Here is a 16,941-nt window from a genome sequence, read left to right on the forward strand (position 1 = left end):
TGGTATACAGGGTAGAAAATAAGTGGCTCAGAGGGCCTGTATCACTGGTATACTGAGTAGAAAACTAGTGGCCCAGAGGGCCTGTAACACTAGTAAATGGGGTAGAATATAAGTGGCCCAGAGGGCCTGTATCACTGGTATACAGGGTAGAAGACAAGTGGCCCAGAGGGCCTATATCACTGGTATACAGAGTAGAGAACAAGTGGCCCAGAGGGCCTGTATCACTGGTATACAGAGTATAAGACAAGTGGCCCAGAGGTCCTGTATCACTGGTATACAGAGTAGAAAATAAGTGGCTCAGAGGGCCTGTATCACTGGTATACTGAGTAGAAAACTAGTGGCCCAGAGGGCCTGTAACACTAGTAAATGGGGTAGAATATAAGTGGCCCAGAGGGCCTGTATCACTGGTATACAGGGTAGAAAATAAGTGGCCCAGAGGGCCTGTATCACTGGTAAACGGGGTAGAAAATAACTGGCCCAGAGGGCCTATATCACTGGTATACAGAGTAGAGAACAAGTGGCCCAGAGGGCCTGTATCACTGGTATACAGAGTAAAAAAATAAGTGGCCCAGAGGGCCTGTAACACTGGTAAACGGGGTAGAAAATAACTGGCCCAGAGGGGCTATATCACTGGTATACAGAGTAGAAAACAAGTGGCCCAGAGGGCCTGTATCACTGGTATACAGGGTAGAAAACTAGTGGCCCAGAGGGCCTGTAACACTGGTAAATGGGGTAGAAAATAAGTGGTCTAGAGTATAGAAAATAAGTGTGGTGAAATTCTAATGAAAAAATTGATTTATGTGAGTCAAAATTTCAAATACAAGTTTACTGTCATACTTTCTATGTTTTTAGATTCAACGAATCCAGAATAAATCTCTTTACCAACAGTACAGTGCCAAGAAACAGGAATTGTTTACTCGGAATAAGAAAGACCCTGAGAAATGGCTGTGGCATGGAACCTCCCCGGATACTGTGAAAAAGATTGCCATGAAAGGATTTGATCGTAGTTACTGTGGCAAAAATGGTTAGTATACTTTGGAGCTGGCTACTTATAGCACTGCTGTGTGTACCAGATATGTTTTTGTGATTATTACTGACAAATGTTTTATAACATCTGTCTCCTTACAGCTACATCCTATGTTAATGTTGTATACTTGTTATAACATCTGTCTCCTTACAGTTACAGTCTATGTTAATGGTGTATACTTGTTATTATAACATCTGTCTCCTTACAGTTACAGCCTATGTTAATGGTGTATACTTGTTATAACATCTGTCTCCTTACAGCTACATCCTATGTTAATGTTGTATACTTGTTATAACATCTGTCTCCTTACAGTTACAGTCTATGTTAATGGTGTATACTTGTTATTATAACATCTGTCTCCTTACAGTTACAGCCTATGTTAATGGCGTATACTTGTTATTATAACATCTGTCTCCTTACAGTTACAGCCTATGTTAATGGTATATACTTGTTATAATAACATCTGTCTCCTTACAGTTACAGTCTATGTTAATGGTGTATACTTGTTATTATAACATCTGTCTCCTTACAGTTACAGCCTATGTTAATGGCGTATACTTGTTATTATAACATCTGTCTCCTTACAGTTACAGCCTATGTTAATGGTGTATACTTGTTATTATAACATCTGTCTCCTTACAGTTACAGCCTATGTTAATGGTGTTACTTGTTATTATAACATCTGTCTCCTTACAGTTAAAGTCTATGTTAATGGTGTATACTTATTATTATAACATCTGTCTCCTTACAGTTACAGTCTATGTTAATGGTGTATACTTGTTATTATAACATCTGTCTCCTTACAGTTACAGCCTATGTTAATGGTGTTACTTGTTATTATAACATCTGTCTCCTTACAGTTACAGTCTATGTTAATGGTGTTACTTGTTATTATAACATCTGTCTCCTTACAGTTACACTCTATGTTAATGGTGTATACTTGTTATTATAACATCTGTCTCCTTACAGTTACAGCCTATGTTAATGGTGTATACTTGTTATTATAACATCTGTCTCCTTACAGTTACAGCCTATGTTAATGGTGTTACTTGTTATTATAACATCTGTCTCCTTACAGTTACAGTCTATGTCAATGGTGTTACTTGTTATTATAACATCTGTCTCCTTACAGTTACAGCCTATGTTAATGGTGTATACTTGTTATTATAACATCTGTCTCCTTACAGTTACAGTCTATGTTAATGGTGTTACTTGTTATTATAACATCTGTCTCCTTACAGTTGCAGTCTATGTTAATGGTGTATACTTGTTATTATAACATCTGTCTCCTTACAGTTACAGCCTATGTTAATGGTGTATACTTGTTATTATAACATCTGTCTCCTTACAGTTACAGCCTATGTTAATGGTGTATACTTGTTATTATAACATCTGTCTCTTTACAGTTACAGCCTACGTTAATGGTGTATACTTGTTATTATAACATCTGTCTCCTTACAGTTACAGCCTATGTTAATGGTGTTACTTGTTATTATAACATCTGTCTCCTTACAGTTACAGTCTATGTTTATGGTGTATACTTGTTATTATAACATCTGTCTCCTTACAGTTACAGTCTATGTTAATGGTGTATACTTGTTATTATAACATCTGTCTCCTTACAGTTACAGTCTATGTTAATGGTGTTACTTGTTATTATAACATCTGTCTCCTTACAGTTACAGCCTATGTTAATGATGTATCTATGTTAATGGTGTATACTTGTTATTATAACATCTGTCTCTTTACAGTTACAGCCTACGTTAATGGTGTATACTTGTTATTATAACATCTGTCTCCTTACAGTTACAGCCTATGTTAATGGTGTTACTTGTTATTATAACATCTGTCTCCTTACAGTTACAGTCTATGTTAATGGTGTTACTTGTTATTATAACATCTGTCTCCTTACAGTTACAGCCTATGTTAATGGTGTATACTTGTTATTATAACATCTGTCTCCTTACAGTTACAGTCTATGTTAATGGTGTATACTTGTTATTATAACATCTGTCTCCTTACAGTTACAGCCAATGTTAATGGCGTTACTCGTTATTATAACATCTGTCTCCTTACAGTTAGAGTCTATGTTAATGGTGTATACTTGTTATTATAACATCTGTCTCCTTACAGTTACAGCCAATGTTAATGGTGTTACTTGTTATTATAACATCTGTCTCCTTACAGTTAGAGTCTATGTTAATGGTGTATACTTGTTATTATAACATCTGTCTCCTTACAGTTACAGCCTATGTTAATGGTGTTACTCGTTATTATAACATCTGTCTCCTTACAGTTAGAGTCTATGTTAATGGTGTATACTTGTTATTATAACATCTGTCTCCTTACAGTTACAGCCAATGTTAATGGTGTTACTCGTTATTATAACATCTGTCTCCTTACAGTTAGAGTCTATGTTAATGGTGTATACTTGTTATTATAACATCTGTCTCCTTACAGTTACAGCCTATGTTAATGGTGTATACTTGTTATTATAACATCTGTCTCCTTACAGTTACAGCCAATGTTAATGGTGTTACTTGTTATTATAACATCTGTCTCCTTACAGTAACAGCCTATGTTAATGGTGTATACTTGTTATTATAACATCTGTCTCCTTATAGTTACAGTCTATGTTAATGGTGTATACTTATTATAACATCTGTCTCCTTACAGTAACAGCCTATGTTAATGGTGTATACTTGTTATTATAACATCTGTCTCCTTACAGTTACAGTCTATGTTAATGGTGTATACTTGTTATTATAACATCTGTCTCCTTACAGTTACAGTCTATGTTAATGGTGTATACTTGTTATTATAACATCTGTCTCCTTACAGTTACAGTCTATGTTAATGGTGTATACTTGTTATTATAACATCTGTCTCCTTACAGTTGCAGTCTATGTTAATGGTGTATACTTGTTATTATAACATCTGTCTCCTTACAGTTACAGCCTATGTTAATGGTGTATACTTGTTATTATAACATCTGTCTCCTTACAGTTACAGCCTATGTTAATGGTGTATACTTGTTATTATAACATCTGTCTCCTTACAGTTACAGTCTATGTTAATGGTGTATACTTGTTATTATAACATCTGTCTCCTTACAGTTACAGTCTATGTTAATGGTGTATACTTGTTATTATAACATCTGTCTCCTTACAGTTGCAGTCTATGTTAATGGTGTATACTTGTTATTATAACATCTGTCTCCTTACAGTTACAGCCTATGTTAATGGTGTATACTTGTTATTATAACATCTGTCTCCTTACAGTTACAGCCTATGTTAATGGTGTATACTTGTTATTATAACATCTGTCTCTTTACAGTTACAGCCTACGTTAATGGTGTATACTTGTTATTATAACATCTGTCTCCTTACAGTTACAGCCTATGTTAATGGTGTATACTTGTTATTATAACATCTGTCTCCTTACAGTTACAGTCTATGTTAATGGTGTTACTTGTTATTATAACATCTGTCTCCTTACAGTTACAGTCTATGTTAATGGTGTTACTTGTTATTATAACATCTGTCTCCTTACAGTTACAGCCTATGTTAATGGTGTATACTTGTTATTATAACATCTGTCTCCTTACAGTTACAGCCTATGTTAATGGTGTATACTTGTTATTATAACATCTGTCTCCTTACAGTTACAGCCTATGTTAATGGTGTTACTTGTTATTATAACATCTGTCTCCTTACAGTTAAAGTCTATGTTAATGGTGTATACTTATTATTATAACATCTGTCTCCTTACAGTTACAGTCTATGTTAATGGTGTATACTTGTTATTATAACATCTGTCTCCTTACAGTTACAGCCTATGTTAATGGTGTTACTTGTTATTATAACATCTGTCTCCTTACAGTTACAGTCTATGTTAATGGTGTTACTTGTTATTATAACATCTGTCTCCTTACAGTTACACTCTATGTTAATGGTGTATACTTGTTATTATAACATCTGTCTCCTTACAGTTACAGCCTATGTTAATGGTGTATACTTGTTATTATAACATCTGTCTCCTTACAGTTACAGCCTATGTTAATGGTGTTACTTGTTATTATAACATCTGTCTCCTTACAGTTACAGTCTATGTCAATGGTGTTACTTGTTATTATAACATCTGTCTCCTTACAGTTACAGCCTATGTTAATGGTGTATACTTGTTATTATAACATCTGTCTCCTTACAGTTACAGTCTATGTTAATGGTGTTACTTGTTATTATAACATCTGTCTCCTTACAGTTGCAGTCTATGTTAATGGTGTATACTTGTTATTATAACATCTGTCTCCTTACAGTTACAGCCTATGTTAATGGTGTATACTTGTTATTATAACATCTGTCTCCTTACAGTTACAGCCTATGTTAATGGTGTATACTTGTTATTATAACATCTGTCTCTTTACAGTTACAGCCTACGTTAATGGTGTATACTTGTTATTATAACATCTGTCTCCTTACAGTTACAGCCTATGTTAATGGTGTTACTTGTTATTATAACATCTGTCTCCTTACAGTTACAGTCTATGTTAATGGTGTTACTTGTTATTATAACATCTGTCTCCTTACAGTTACAGTCTATGTTAATGGTGTTACTTGTTATTATAACATCTGTCTCCTTACAGTTACAGCCTATGTTAATGGTGTATACTTGTTATTATAACATCTGTCTCCTTACAGTTACAGCCTACGTTAATGGTGTATACTTGTTATTATAACATCTGTCTCCTTACAGTTACAGCCTATGTTAATGGTGTATACTTGTTATTATAACATCTGTCTCCTTACAGTTACAGTCTATGTTAATGGTGTATACTTGTTATTATAACATCTGTCTCCTTACAGTTACAGCCTATGTTAATGGTGTATACTTGTTATTATAACATCTGTCTCCTTACAGTTACAGCCTATGTTAATGGTGTATACTTGTTATTATAACATCTGTCTCCTTACAGTTACAGTCTATGTTAATGGTGTATACTTGTTATTATAACATCTGTCTCCTTATAGTTACAGTCTATGTTAATGGTGTATACTTGTTATTATAACATCTGTCTCCTTACAGTTACAGCCTATGTTAATGGTGTATACTTGTTATTATAACATCTGTCTCCTTACAGTTACAGTCTATGTTAATGGTGTATACTTGTTATTATAACATCTGTCTCCTTACAGTTACAGCCAATGTTAATGGCGTTACTCGTTATTATAACATCTGTCTCCTTACAGTTAGAGTCTATGTTAATGGTGTATACTTGTTATTATAACATCTGTCTCCTTACAGTTACAGCCAATGTTAATGGTGTTACTTGTTATTATAACATCTGTCTCCTTACAGTTACAGCCAATGTTAATGGTGTTACTTGTTATTATAACATCTGTCTCCTTACAGTTACAGTCTATGTTAATGGTGTATACTTGTTATTATAACATCTGTCTCCTTATAGTTACAGTCTATGTTAATGGTGTATACTTATTATAACATCTGTCTCCTTACAGTAACAGCCTATGTTAATGGTGTATACTTGTTATTATAACATCTGTCTCCTTACAGTTACAGTCTATGTTAATGGTGTATACTTGTTATTATAACATCTGTCTCCTTACAGTTACAGTCTATGTTAATGGTGTATACTTGTTATTATAACATCTGTCTCCTTACAGTTGCAGTCTATGTTAATGGTGTATACTTGTTATTATAACATCTGTCTCCTTACAGTTACAGCCTATGTTAATGGTGTATACTTGTTATTATAACATCTGTCTCCTTACAGTTACAGCCTATGTTAATGGTGTATACTTGTTATTATAACATCTGTCTCTTTACAGTTACAGCCTACGTTAATGGTGTATACTTGTTATTATAACATCTGTCTCCTTACAGTTACAGCCTATGTTAATGGTGTTACTTGTTATTATAACATCTGTCTCCTTACAGTTACAGTCTATGTTAATGGTGTTACTTGTTATTATAACATCTGTCTCCTTACAGTTACAGTCTATGTTAATGGTGTTACTTGTTATTATAACATCTGTCTCCTTACAGTTACAGCCTATGTTAATGGTGTATACTTGTTATTATAACATCTGTCTCCTTACAGTTACAGCCTACGTTAATGGTGTATACTTGTTATTATAACATCTGTCTCCTTACAGTTACAGCCTATGTTAATGGTGTATACTTGTTATTATAACATCTGTCTCCTTACAGTTACAGTCTATGTTAATGGTGTATACTTGTTATTATAACATCTGTCTCCTTACAGTTACAGCCTATGTTAATGGTGTATACTTGTTATTATAACATCTGTCTCCTTACAGTTACAGCCTATGTTAATGGTGTATACTTGTTATTATAACATCTGTCTCCTTACAGTTACAGCCAATGTTAATGGTGTATACTTGTTATTATAACATCTGTCTCCTTACAGTTACAGTCTATGTTAATGGTGTATACTTGTTATTATAACATCTGTCTCCTTACAGTTACAGCCTATGTTAATGGTGTATACTTGTTATTATAACATCTGTCTCCTTATAGTTACAGTCTATGTTAATGGTGTATACTTGTTATTATAACATCTGTCTCCTTACAGTTACAGCCTATGTTAATGGTGTATACTTGTTATTATAACATCTGTCTCCTTACAGTTACAGTCTATGTTAATGGTGTATACTTGTTATTATAACATCTGTCTCCTTACAGTTACAGCCAATGTTAATGGCGTTACTCGTTATTATAACATCTGTCTCCTTACAGTTAGAGTCTATGTTAATGGTGTATACTTGTTATTATAACATCTGTCTCCTTACAGTTACAGCCAATGTTAATGGTGTTACTTGTTATTATAACATCTGTCTCCTTACAGTTACAGCCAATGTTAATGGTGTTACTTGTTATTATAACATCTGTCTCCTTACAGTTACAGCCAATGTTAATGGTGTTACTTGTTATTATAACATCTGTCTCCTTACAGTTACAGTCTATGTTAATGGTGTATACTTGTTATTATAACATCTGTCTCCTTATAGTTACAGTCTATGTTAATGGTGTATACTTATTATAACATCTGTCTCCTTACAGTAACAGCCTATGTTAATGGTGTATACTTGTTATTATAACATCTGTCTCCTTACAGTTACAGTCTATGTTAATGGTGTATACTTGTTATTATAACATCTGTCTCCTTACAGTTACAGTCTATGTTAATGGTGTATACTTGTTATTATAACATCTGTCTCCTTACAGTTACAGCCTATGTTAATGGTGTATACTTGTTATTATAACATCTGTCTCCTTACAGTTACAGCCTATGTTAATGGTGTATACTTGTTATTATAACATCTGTCTCCTTACAGTTACAGCCAATGTTAATGGTGTATACTTGTTATTATAACATCTGTCTCCTTACAGTTACAGTCTATGTTTATGGTGTATACTTGTTATTATAACATCTGTCTCCTTACAGTTACAGCCTATGTTAATGGTGTATACTCGTTATTATAACATCTGTCTCCTTACAGTTAGAGTCTATGTTAATGGTGTATACTTGTTATTATAACATCTGTCTCCTTACAGTTACAGCCTATGTTAATGGTGTATACTTGTTATTATAACATCTGTCTCCTTACAGTAACAGTCTATGTTAATGGTGTTACTTGTTATTATAACATCTGTCTCCTTACAGTTACAGTCTATGTTAATGGTGTATACTTGTTATTATAACATCTGTCTCCTTACAGTAACAGTCTATGTTAATGGTGTTACTTGTTATTATAACATCTGTCTCCTTACAGTTACAGCCTATGTTAATGGTGTATACTTGTTATTATAACATCTGTCTCCTTACAGTTACAGCCTATGTTAATGGTGTATACTTGTTATTATAACATCTGTCTCCTTACAGTTACAGTCTATGTTAATGGTGTATACTTGTTATTATAACATCTGTCTCCTTACAGTTACAGTCTATGTTAATGGTGTATACTTGTTATTATAACATCTGTCTCCTTACAGTTACAGTCTATGTTAATGGTGTATACTTGTTATTATAACATCTGTCTCCTTACAGTTACAGTCTATGTTAATGGTGTATACTTGTTATTATAACATCTGTCTCCTTACAGTTACAGTCTATGTTAATGGTGTATACTTGTTATTATAACATCTGTCTCCTTACAGTTACAGTCTATGTTAATGGTGTATACTTGTTATTATAACATCTGTCTCCTTACAGTCTATGTTAATGGTGTATACTTGTTATTATAACATCTGTCTCCTTACAGTTACAGCCTATGTTAATGGTGTATACTTGTTATTATAACATCTGTCTCCTTACAGTTACAGTCTATGTTAATGGTGTATACTTGTTATTATAACATCTGTCTCCTTACAGTTACAGTCTATGTTAATGGTGTATACTTGTTATTATAACATCTGTCTCCTTACAGTTACAGCCTATGTTAATGGCGTATACTTGTTATTATAACATCTGTCTCCTTACAGTTACAGTCTATGTTAATGGTGTATACTTGTTATTATAACATCTGTCTCCTTACAGTTACAGTCTATGTTAATGGTGTATACTTGTTATTATAACATCTGTCTCCTTACAGTTACAGTCTATGTTAATGGTGTATACTTGTTATTATAACATCTGTCTCCTTACAGTTACAGTCTATGTTAATGGTGTATACTTGTTATTATAACATCTGTCTCCTTACAGTTACAGTCTATGTTAATGGTGTATACTTGTTATTATAACATCTGTCTCCTTACAGTTACAGTCTATGTTAATGGTGTATACTTGTTATTATAACATCTGTCTCCTTACAGTCTATGTTAATGGTGTATACTTGTTATTATAACATCTGTCTCCTTACAGTTACAGCCTATGTTAATGGTGTATACTTGTTATTATAACATCTGTCTCCTTACAGTTACAGTCTATGTTAATGGTGTATACTTGTTATTATAACATCTGTCTCCTTACAGTCTATGTTAATGGTGTATACTTGTTATTATAACATCTGTCTCCTTACAGTTACAGCCTATGTTAATGGTGTATACTTGTTATTATAACATCTGTCTCCTTACAGTTACAGTCTATGTTAATGGTGTATACTTGTTATTATAACATCTGTCTCCTTACAGTCTATGTTAATGGTGTATACTTGTTATTATAACATCTGTCTCCTTACAGTTACAGCCTATGTTAATGGTGTATACTTGTTATTATAACATCTGTCTCCTTACAGTTACAGCCTATGTTAATGGTGTATACTTGTTATTATAACATCTGTCTCTTTACAGTCTATGTTAATGGTGTATACTTGTTATTATAACATCTGTCTCCTTACAGTTACAGCCTATGTTAATGGTGTATACTTGTTATTATAACATCTGTCTCCTTACAGTTACAGTCTATGTTAATGGTGTATACTTGTTATTATAACATCTGTCTCCTTACAGTCTATGTTAATGGTGTTACTTGTTATTATAACATCTGTCTCCTTACAGTTACAGTCTACGTTAATGGTGTATACTTGTTATTATAACATCTGTCTCCTTACAGTTAGAGTCTATGTTAATGGTGTATACTTGTTATTATAACATCTGTCTCCTTACAGTTACAGTCTATGTTAATGGTGTATACTTGTTATTATAACATCTGTCTCCTTACAGTTACAGCCTATGTTAATGGTGTATACTTGTTATTATAACATCTGTCTCCTTACAGTTACAGTCTATGTTAATGGTGTATACTTGTTATTATAACATCTGTCTCCTTACAGTTACAGCCTATGTTAATGGTGTATACTTGTTATTATAACATCTGTCTCCTTACAGTTACAGTCTATGTTAATGGTGTATACGTGTTATTATAACATCTGTCTCCTTACAGTTACAGTCTATGTTAATGGTGTATACTTGTTATTATAACATCTGTCTCCTTACAGTTACAGCCTATGTTAATGGTGTATACTTGTTATTATAACATCTGTCTCCTTACAGTTACAGTCTATGTTAATGGTGTATACTTGTTATTATAACATCTGTCTCCTTACAGTCTATGTTAATGGTGTATACTTGTTATTATAACATCTGTCTCCTTACAGTTACAGTCTATGTTAATGGTGTATACTTGTTATTATAACATCTGTCTCCTTACAGTTACAGTCTATGTTAATGGTGTATACTTGTTATTATAACATCTGTCTCCTTACAGTTACAGCCTATGTTAATGGTGTATACTTGTTATTATAACATCTGTCTCCTTACAGTTACAGCCTATGTTAATGGTGTATACTTGTTATTATAACATCTGTCTCCTTACAGTTACAGTCTATGTTAATGGTGTATACTTGTTATTATAACATCTGTCTCCTTACAGTTACAGCCAATGTTAATGGTGTATACTTGTTATTATAACATCTGTCTCCTTACAGTCTATGTTAATGGTGTATACTTGTTATTATAACATCTGTCTCCTTACAGTTACAGCCTATGTTAATGGTGTATACTTGTTATTATAACATCTGTCTCCTTACAGTTACAGTCTATGTTAATGGTGTATACTTGTTATTATAACATCTGTCTCCTTACAGTTACAGTCTATGTTAATGGTGTTACTTGTTATTATAACATCTGTCTCCTTACAGTCTATGTTAATGGTGTATACTTGTTATTATAACATCTGTCTCCTTACAGTTACAGCCTATGTTAATGGTGTATACTTGTTATTATAACATCTGTCTCCTTACAGTTACAGCCAATGTTAATAGCGTTACTCGTTATTATAACATCTGTCTCCTTACAGTTAGAGTCTATGTTAATGGTGTATACTTGTTATTATAACATCTGTCTCCTTACAGTTACAGCCTATGTTAATGGTGTATACTTGTTATTATAACATCTGTCTCCTTACAGTTACAGTCTATGTTAATGGTGTATACTTGTTATTATAACATCCATGTTTGTCTCCTTACAGTTACAGTCTATGTTAATGGTGTATACTTATTATAACATCTGTCTCCTTACAGTAACAGCCTATGTTAATGGTGTATACTTGTTATTATAACATCTGTCTCCTTACAGTTACAGTCTATGTTAATGGTGTATACTTGTTATTATAACATCTGTCTCCTTACAGTTACAGTCTATGTTAATGGTGTATACTTGTTATTATAACATCTGTCTCCTTACAGTTACAGCCTATGTTAATGGTGTATACTTGTTATTATAACATCTGTCTCCTTACAGTTACAGCCTATGTTAATGGTGTATACTTGTTATTATAACATCTGTCTCCTTACAGTTACAGCCAATGTTAATGGCGTTACTCGTTATTATAACATCTGTCTCCTTACAGTTAGAGTCTATGTTAATGGTGTATACTTGTTATTATAACATCTGTCTCCTTACAGTTACAGTCTATGTTAATGGTGTATACTTGTTATAACATCTGTCTCCTTACAGTAACAGCCTATGTTAATGGTGTATACTTGTTATTATAACATCTGTCTCCTTACAGTTACAGCCTATGTTAATGGTGTATACTTATTATAACATCTGTCTCCTTACAGTAACAGCCTATGTTAATGGTGTATACTTGTTATTATAACATCTGTCTCCTTACAGTTACAGTCTACGTTAATGGTGTATACTTGTTATTATAACATCTGTCTCCTTACAGTTACAGCCTATGTTAATGGTGTATACTTGTTATTATAACATCTGTCTCCTTACAGTCTATGTTAATGGTGTATACTTGTTATTATAACATCTGTCTCTTTACAGTTACAGTCTATGTTAATGGTGTATACTTGTTATTATAACATCTGTCTCCTTACAGTTACAGTCTATGTTAATGGTGTATACTTGTTATTATAACATCTGTCTCCTTACAGTTACAGCCAATGTTAATGGTGTATACTTGTTATTATAACATCTGTCTCCTTACAGTTACAGTCTATGTTAATGGCGTTACTTGTTATTATAACATCTGTCTCCTTACAGCTACATCATATGTTAATGGTGTATACTTGTTATTATAACATCTGTCTCCTTACAGTTACAGTCTATGTTAATGGTGTATACTTGTTATTATAACATCCATGTTTGTCTCCTTACAGTTACAGCCTATGTTAATGGTGTATACTTGTTATTATAACATCTGTCTCCTTACAGTTACAGCCTATGTTAATGGCGTTACTTGTTATTATAACATCTGTCTCCTTACAGTTACAGTCTATGTTAATGGCGTTACTTGTTATTATAACATCTGTCTCCTTACAGTTACAGTCTATGTTAATGGCGTTACTTGTTATTATAACATCTGTCTCCTTACAGTTACAGCCTACGTTAATGGTGTATACTTGTTATTATAACATCTGTCTCCTTACAGTTACAGTCTATGTTAATGGTGTATACTTGTTATTATAACATCCATGTTTGTCTCCTTACAGTTACAGCCTATGTTAATGGCGTTACTTGTTATTATAACATCTGTCTCCTTACAGTTACAGCCTACGTTAATGGTGTATACTTGTTATTATAACATCTGTCTCCTTACAGTTACAGCCTACGTTAATGGTGTATACTTGTTATTATAACATCTGTCTCCTTACAGTTACAGTCTATGTTAATGGTGTATACTTGTTATTATAACATCCATGTTTGTCTCCTTACAGTTACAGCCTACGTTAATGGTGTATACTTGTTATTATAACATCTGTCTCCTTACAGTTACAGCCTACGTTAATGGTGTATACTTGTTATTATAACATCTGTCTCCTTACAGCTACATCCTATGTTAATGGTGTATACTTGTTATTATAACATCTGTCTCCTTACAGCTACATCCTATGTTAATGGTGTATACTTGTTATTATAACATCTGTCTCCTTACAGCTACATCCTATGTTAATGGTGTATACTTGTTATTATAACATCTGTCTCCTTACAGTTACAGTCTATGTTAATGGTGTATACTTGTTATTATAACATCCATGATGGTCTCCTTACAGCTACAGCCTATGGCAGTGGCGTGTATTTCGCTGTGAATGCCTCCTATTCTATAGGATACTGCCAAGCAGATGGCAGTGGACAGAAGCACATGTTTTACACACGCGTGCTGACAGGGGAGTCATGTCCAGGACACAGTGGAATGAAGTACCTTCCAGACCGAAAAGGTGCCCAGGGACCTTTTACATTTGATTCAGCCACAAATAGCACATCAGCTCCATCCATGTACATCATCTTCCATGACAGCCAAGCTTATCCAGCCTATCTCATCAGTTTCAAGTAGTGTATGGTCAGTCTCAAAGATATCTGCGGACAGTAGTGTTTTCCAGCCATCAGACAGACATCCGAGGGCTTTTACAGTGCTGGAAATGACTGGTACAAATCTTTATTGGGCAAATAAATGCTTTATTCATGTCCCATAATACATAGTGCTGACACAATGTTGAAACACATTCAGAAATATATGGTGGACAATCTGCATCTACGGAAACTTGAAAATAAAAACAATATTACTTAACATAATATATGAAGAAATAATTTTGTTACATAATTTTGATATGTCTATGTATTTATTTTATGAATATATTAGTCTCCTACGGGTGAAACTGTATGTAACTATGTAGCACCAAAGTTGCTCAGACAGCTCCATTCCTTGAGGGATTTTGATAAGACATCACACCATGAATCTGAGACAAAGACCATAATATATGAGACAAAGACCATAATATATGAGACAGGGACCATAATATCTGAGATAAGTTCTATAGTTTCAGTGTGGTTCTGTCAAGGTCATCATTATTCCTTCTCAGCACTCTAGCAGCTTCATTCCTTGAGATATTTTGATCAAGTATCAAATATTTACAAAGGACCATAATGTCTCGGACAAGTTCAAGTTTTAGGGTTGGGTCAAGGTCAAGATCACCAATATTATTTTTAAAAAGTCGATCTTTTTCAGCACTCCAGCAGTTCCACTACTTGAGAGATTTTGATCAAACTTCACACCATCATAAAAGACCATAATATCTCTGACAAATTTGAGTTTCAGTGTTGTTGGTTCAAGGTCAAGGTCACTGTTACTATTTTTAGAAAATCCATTGCGAGTGCTGTAGTGACTTCATTCCTTGAGGTATTTTGATTAAACTTCACGCATAAAAGGACCAAAATATTTTGGACAAGTTTGATTTCAGAGTTGTTATGTCAAGGTCACTTACTATTTTTGGAAAATCATTTTTGGCGCTCTAGTTACTTCATTCCTTGAGGGATTTTGATGAAACGACACACCATGATAAAGGACCATAATATCTTGACAATTTATAGTTTCAGGGTTGTTGGGTCAAGGTCACCATTAGTATTTTTAGAAAATCCTTCGCCAGCTCTCTAAAGGCTTCATACCTTGGATTTGGATCATTCTTCAAAAACTTATAAAGGACTGTAATAGCGAATTAGGAAAGTTCTCTTTAGGCTTGTTTGGTCTCTGATTTATTTACCATACATACAATATGTATTTATCTTTCAATAAGCCCATGCCTAATAGCATGCTTACCAATGAAATGTATTTTCGGGAAAAGACGGATTATAAGTTTTATACTTGTGTCTAATCCCATTTGTGTTTTGACAATAAAATATGTTTAAATCAATGAAATGTTAACATATGCTATTTCATTGCTCTGAAAATAACCCATTCTTGACCTTTTGGTCAAAGTTCATGATGTGTTGACCCCTTGGGCTTATTACAGAATAAATATGGTATCTCATTTGATTCTACCACAATAGGTGGGTATTATTCAACTCCCAAGGCATGAAATAATCATTACAACTGTTGAATAACATTCAGTTTATACTACACATGGAATAAACTCTAAATGCCTTTTGATTGGTTGACACGGTGACCTTTGACCGGGACTATTTTTTTATCACGCGGTTTAATGCAATTTCATTGGCTAACACTTGAAGGCTACTTCACAATGTCCTGGAAATGATAACGCTTAAGTAGTTTGCAGTTATTTGTTATATTCTTGAAAATATATAGAGATTTTTATCAATTTATTGCTTTGAAAGAATAAACCTACTTTGTTTTTTGCTATGATTTGTAATAAATTGCAATTTTTCCATACATTTCCGAATCTGTCAGTTTTGCAAATTAATTAGCAGCATTTCAGATTAGGTCATATCCTTACACCATACTTGATACTGTGAAAATAACACATGTAGACACAAAACAGGTCACTTGATTATCAGTGGTAGAAACAGGTCACACAAACACTTGGTTGTTGTATATGGTATTTCTTTCACTCTCATTAGTTATTTTTCAAAAGTTACAAAAAAAGACTTGCTTTGTTTTTGTAATTTTTTAAAAATAACTAACTCGATTGAAAGAAATACCATATACAACAGCCACTCGTAACTATTTCACAATTGTTGTAAAAATTATATAAAGCTTTCATTTTCTTTTACAGATCTGGGTTACTATAGCAATTCTTGTAACATGTTGGTCTAGCTTTAGTGTTTGCTATTTGTGATTTTATTTTAAAAACATTTTATGCAGATTCTTTCCCAGTATCAACATAATTTGATGATTTTATTAATTTTGTTGTAATTGTTTATGTAAAGAAATACAGAGATATTTTTATATCTTATCAAAACCTGATGTTTACAATCAATAAACTGTACCACACATCCATTATACATGTTGTTTCTTTGAATAAGTAATTAAGATACCATAACATTTTAGTAGTGAAACAATGAACATATACTCACTGTAGTACATGAGAAAGTATTCTCTTTTAGTATTGGCCAATGAGAATTGTGCCATCTATTTACTACAGTACATGTGAAAGTATCGTCCAATCAGAATGGTACCTTCTACA

General features: G+C 33.2%; 1 protein-coding gene across 1 annotated transcript in view; it reads left to right on the forward strand.

Moving 5' to 3' along the window:
• Window positions 1–16,757, forward strand: part of LOC117339955 (protein mono-ADP-ribosyltransferase PARP14-like) — a 72,708-nt gene extending 55,951 nt beyond the window's left edge. The window contains exons 23-24 of the mRNA XM_033901679.1: window positions 853–1,024; window positions 14,077–16,757. Coding sequence (XP_033757570.1) covers window positions 853–1,024; window positions 14,077–14,357 — 453 coding nt within the window. The 3' untranslated portion in view covers window positions 14,358–16,757. The remainder of the gene's footprint in view (window positions 1–852; window positions 1,025–14,076) is intronic.
• Window positions 16,758–16,941: the final 184 nt, after the last annotated feature.

This window comes from Pecten maximus, chromosome 12, assembly GCF_902652985.1.
Source record: "Pecten maximus chromosome 12, xPecMax1.1, whole genome shotgun sequence".
Lineage (NCBI taxonomy): Eukaryota > Metazoa > Mollusca > Bivalvia > Pectinida > Pectinidae > Pecten > Pecten maximus.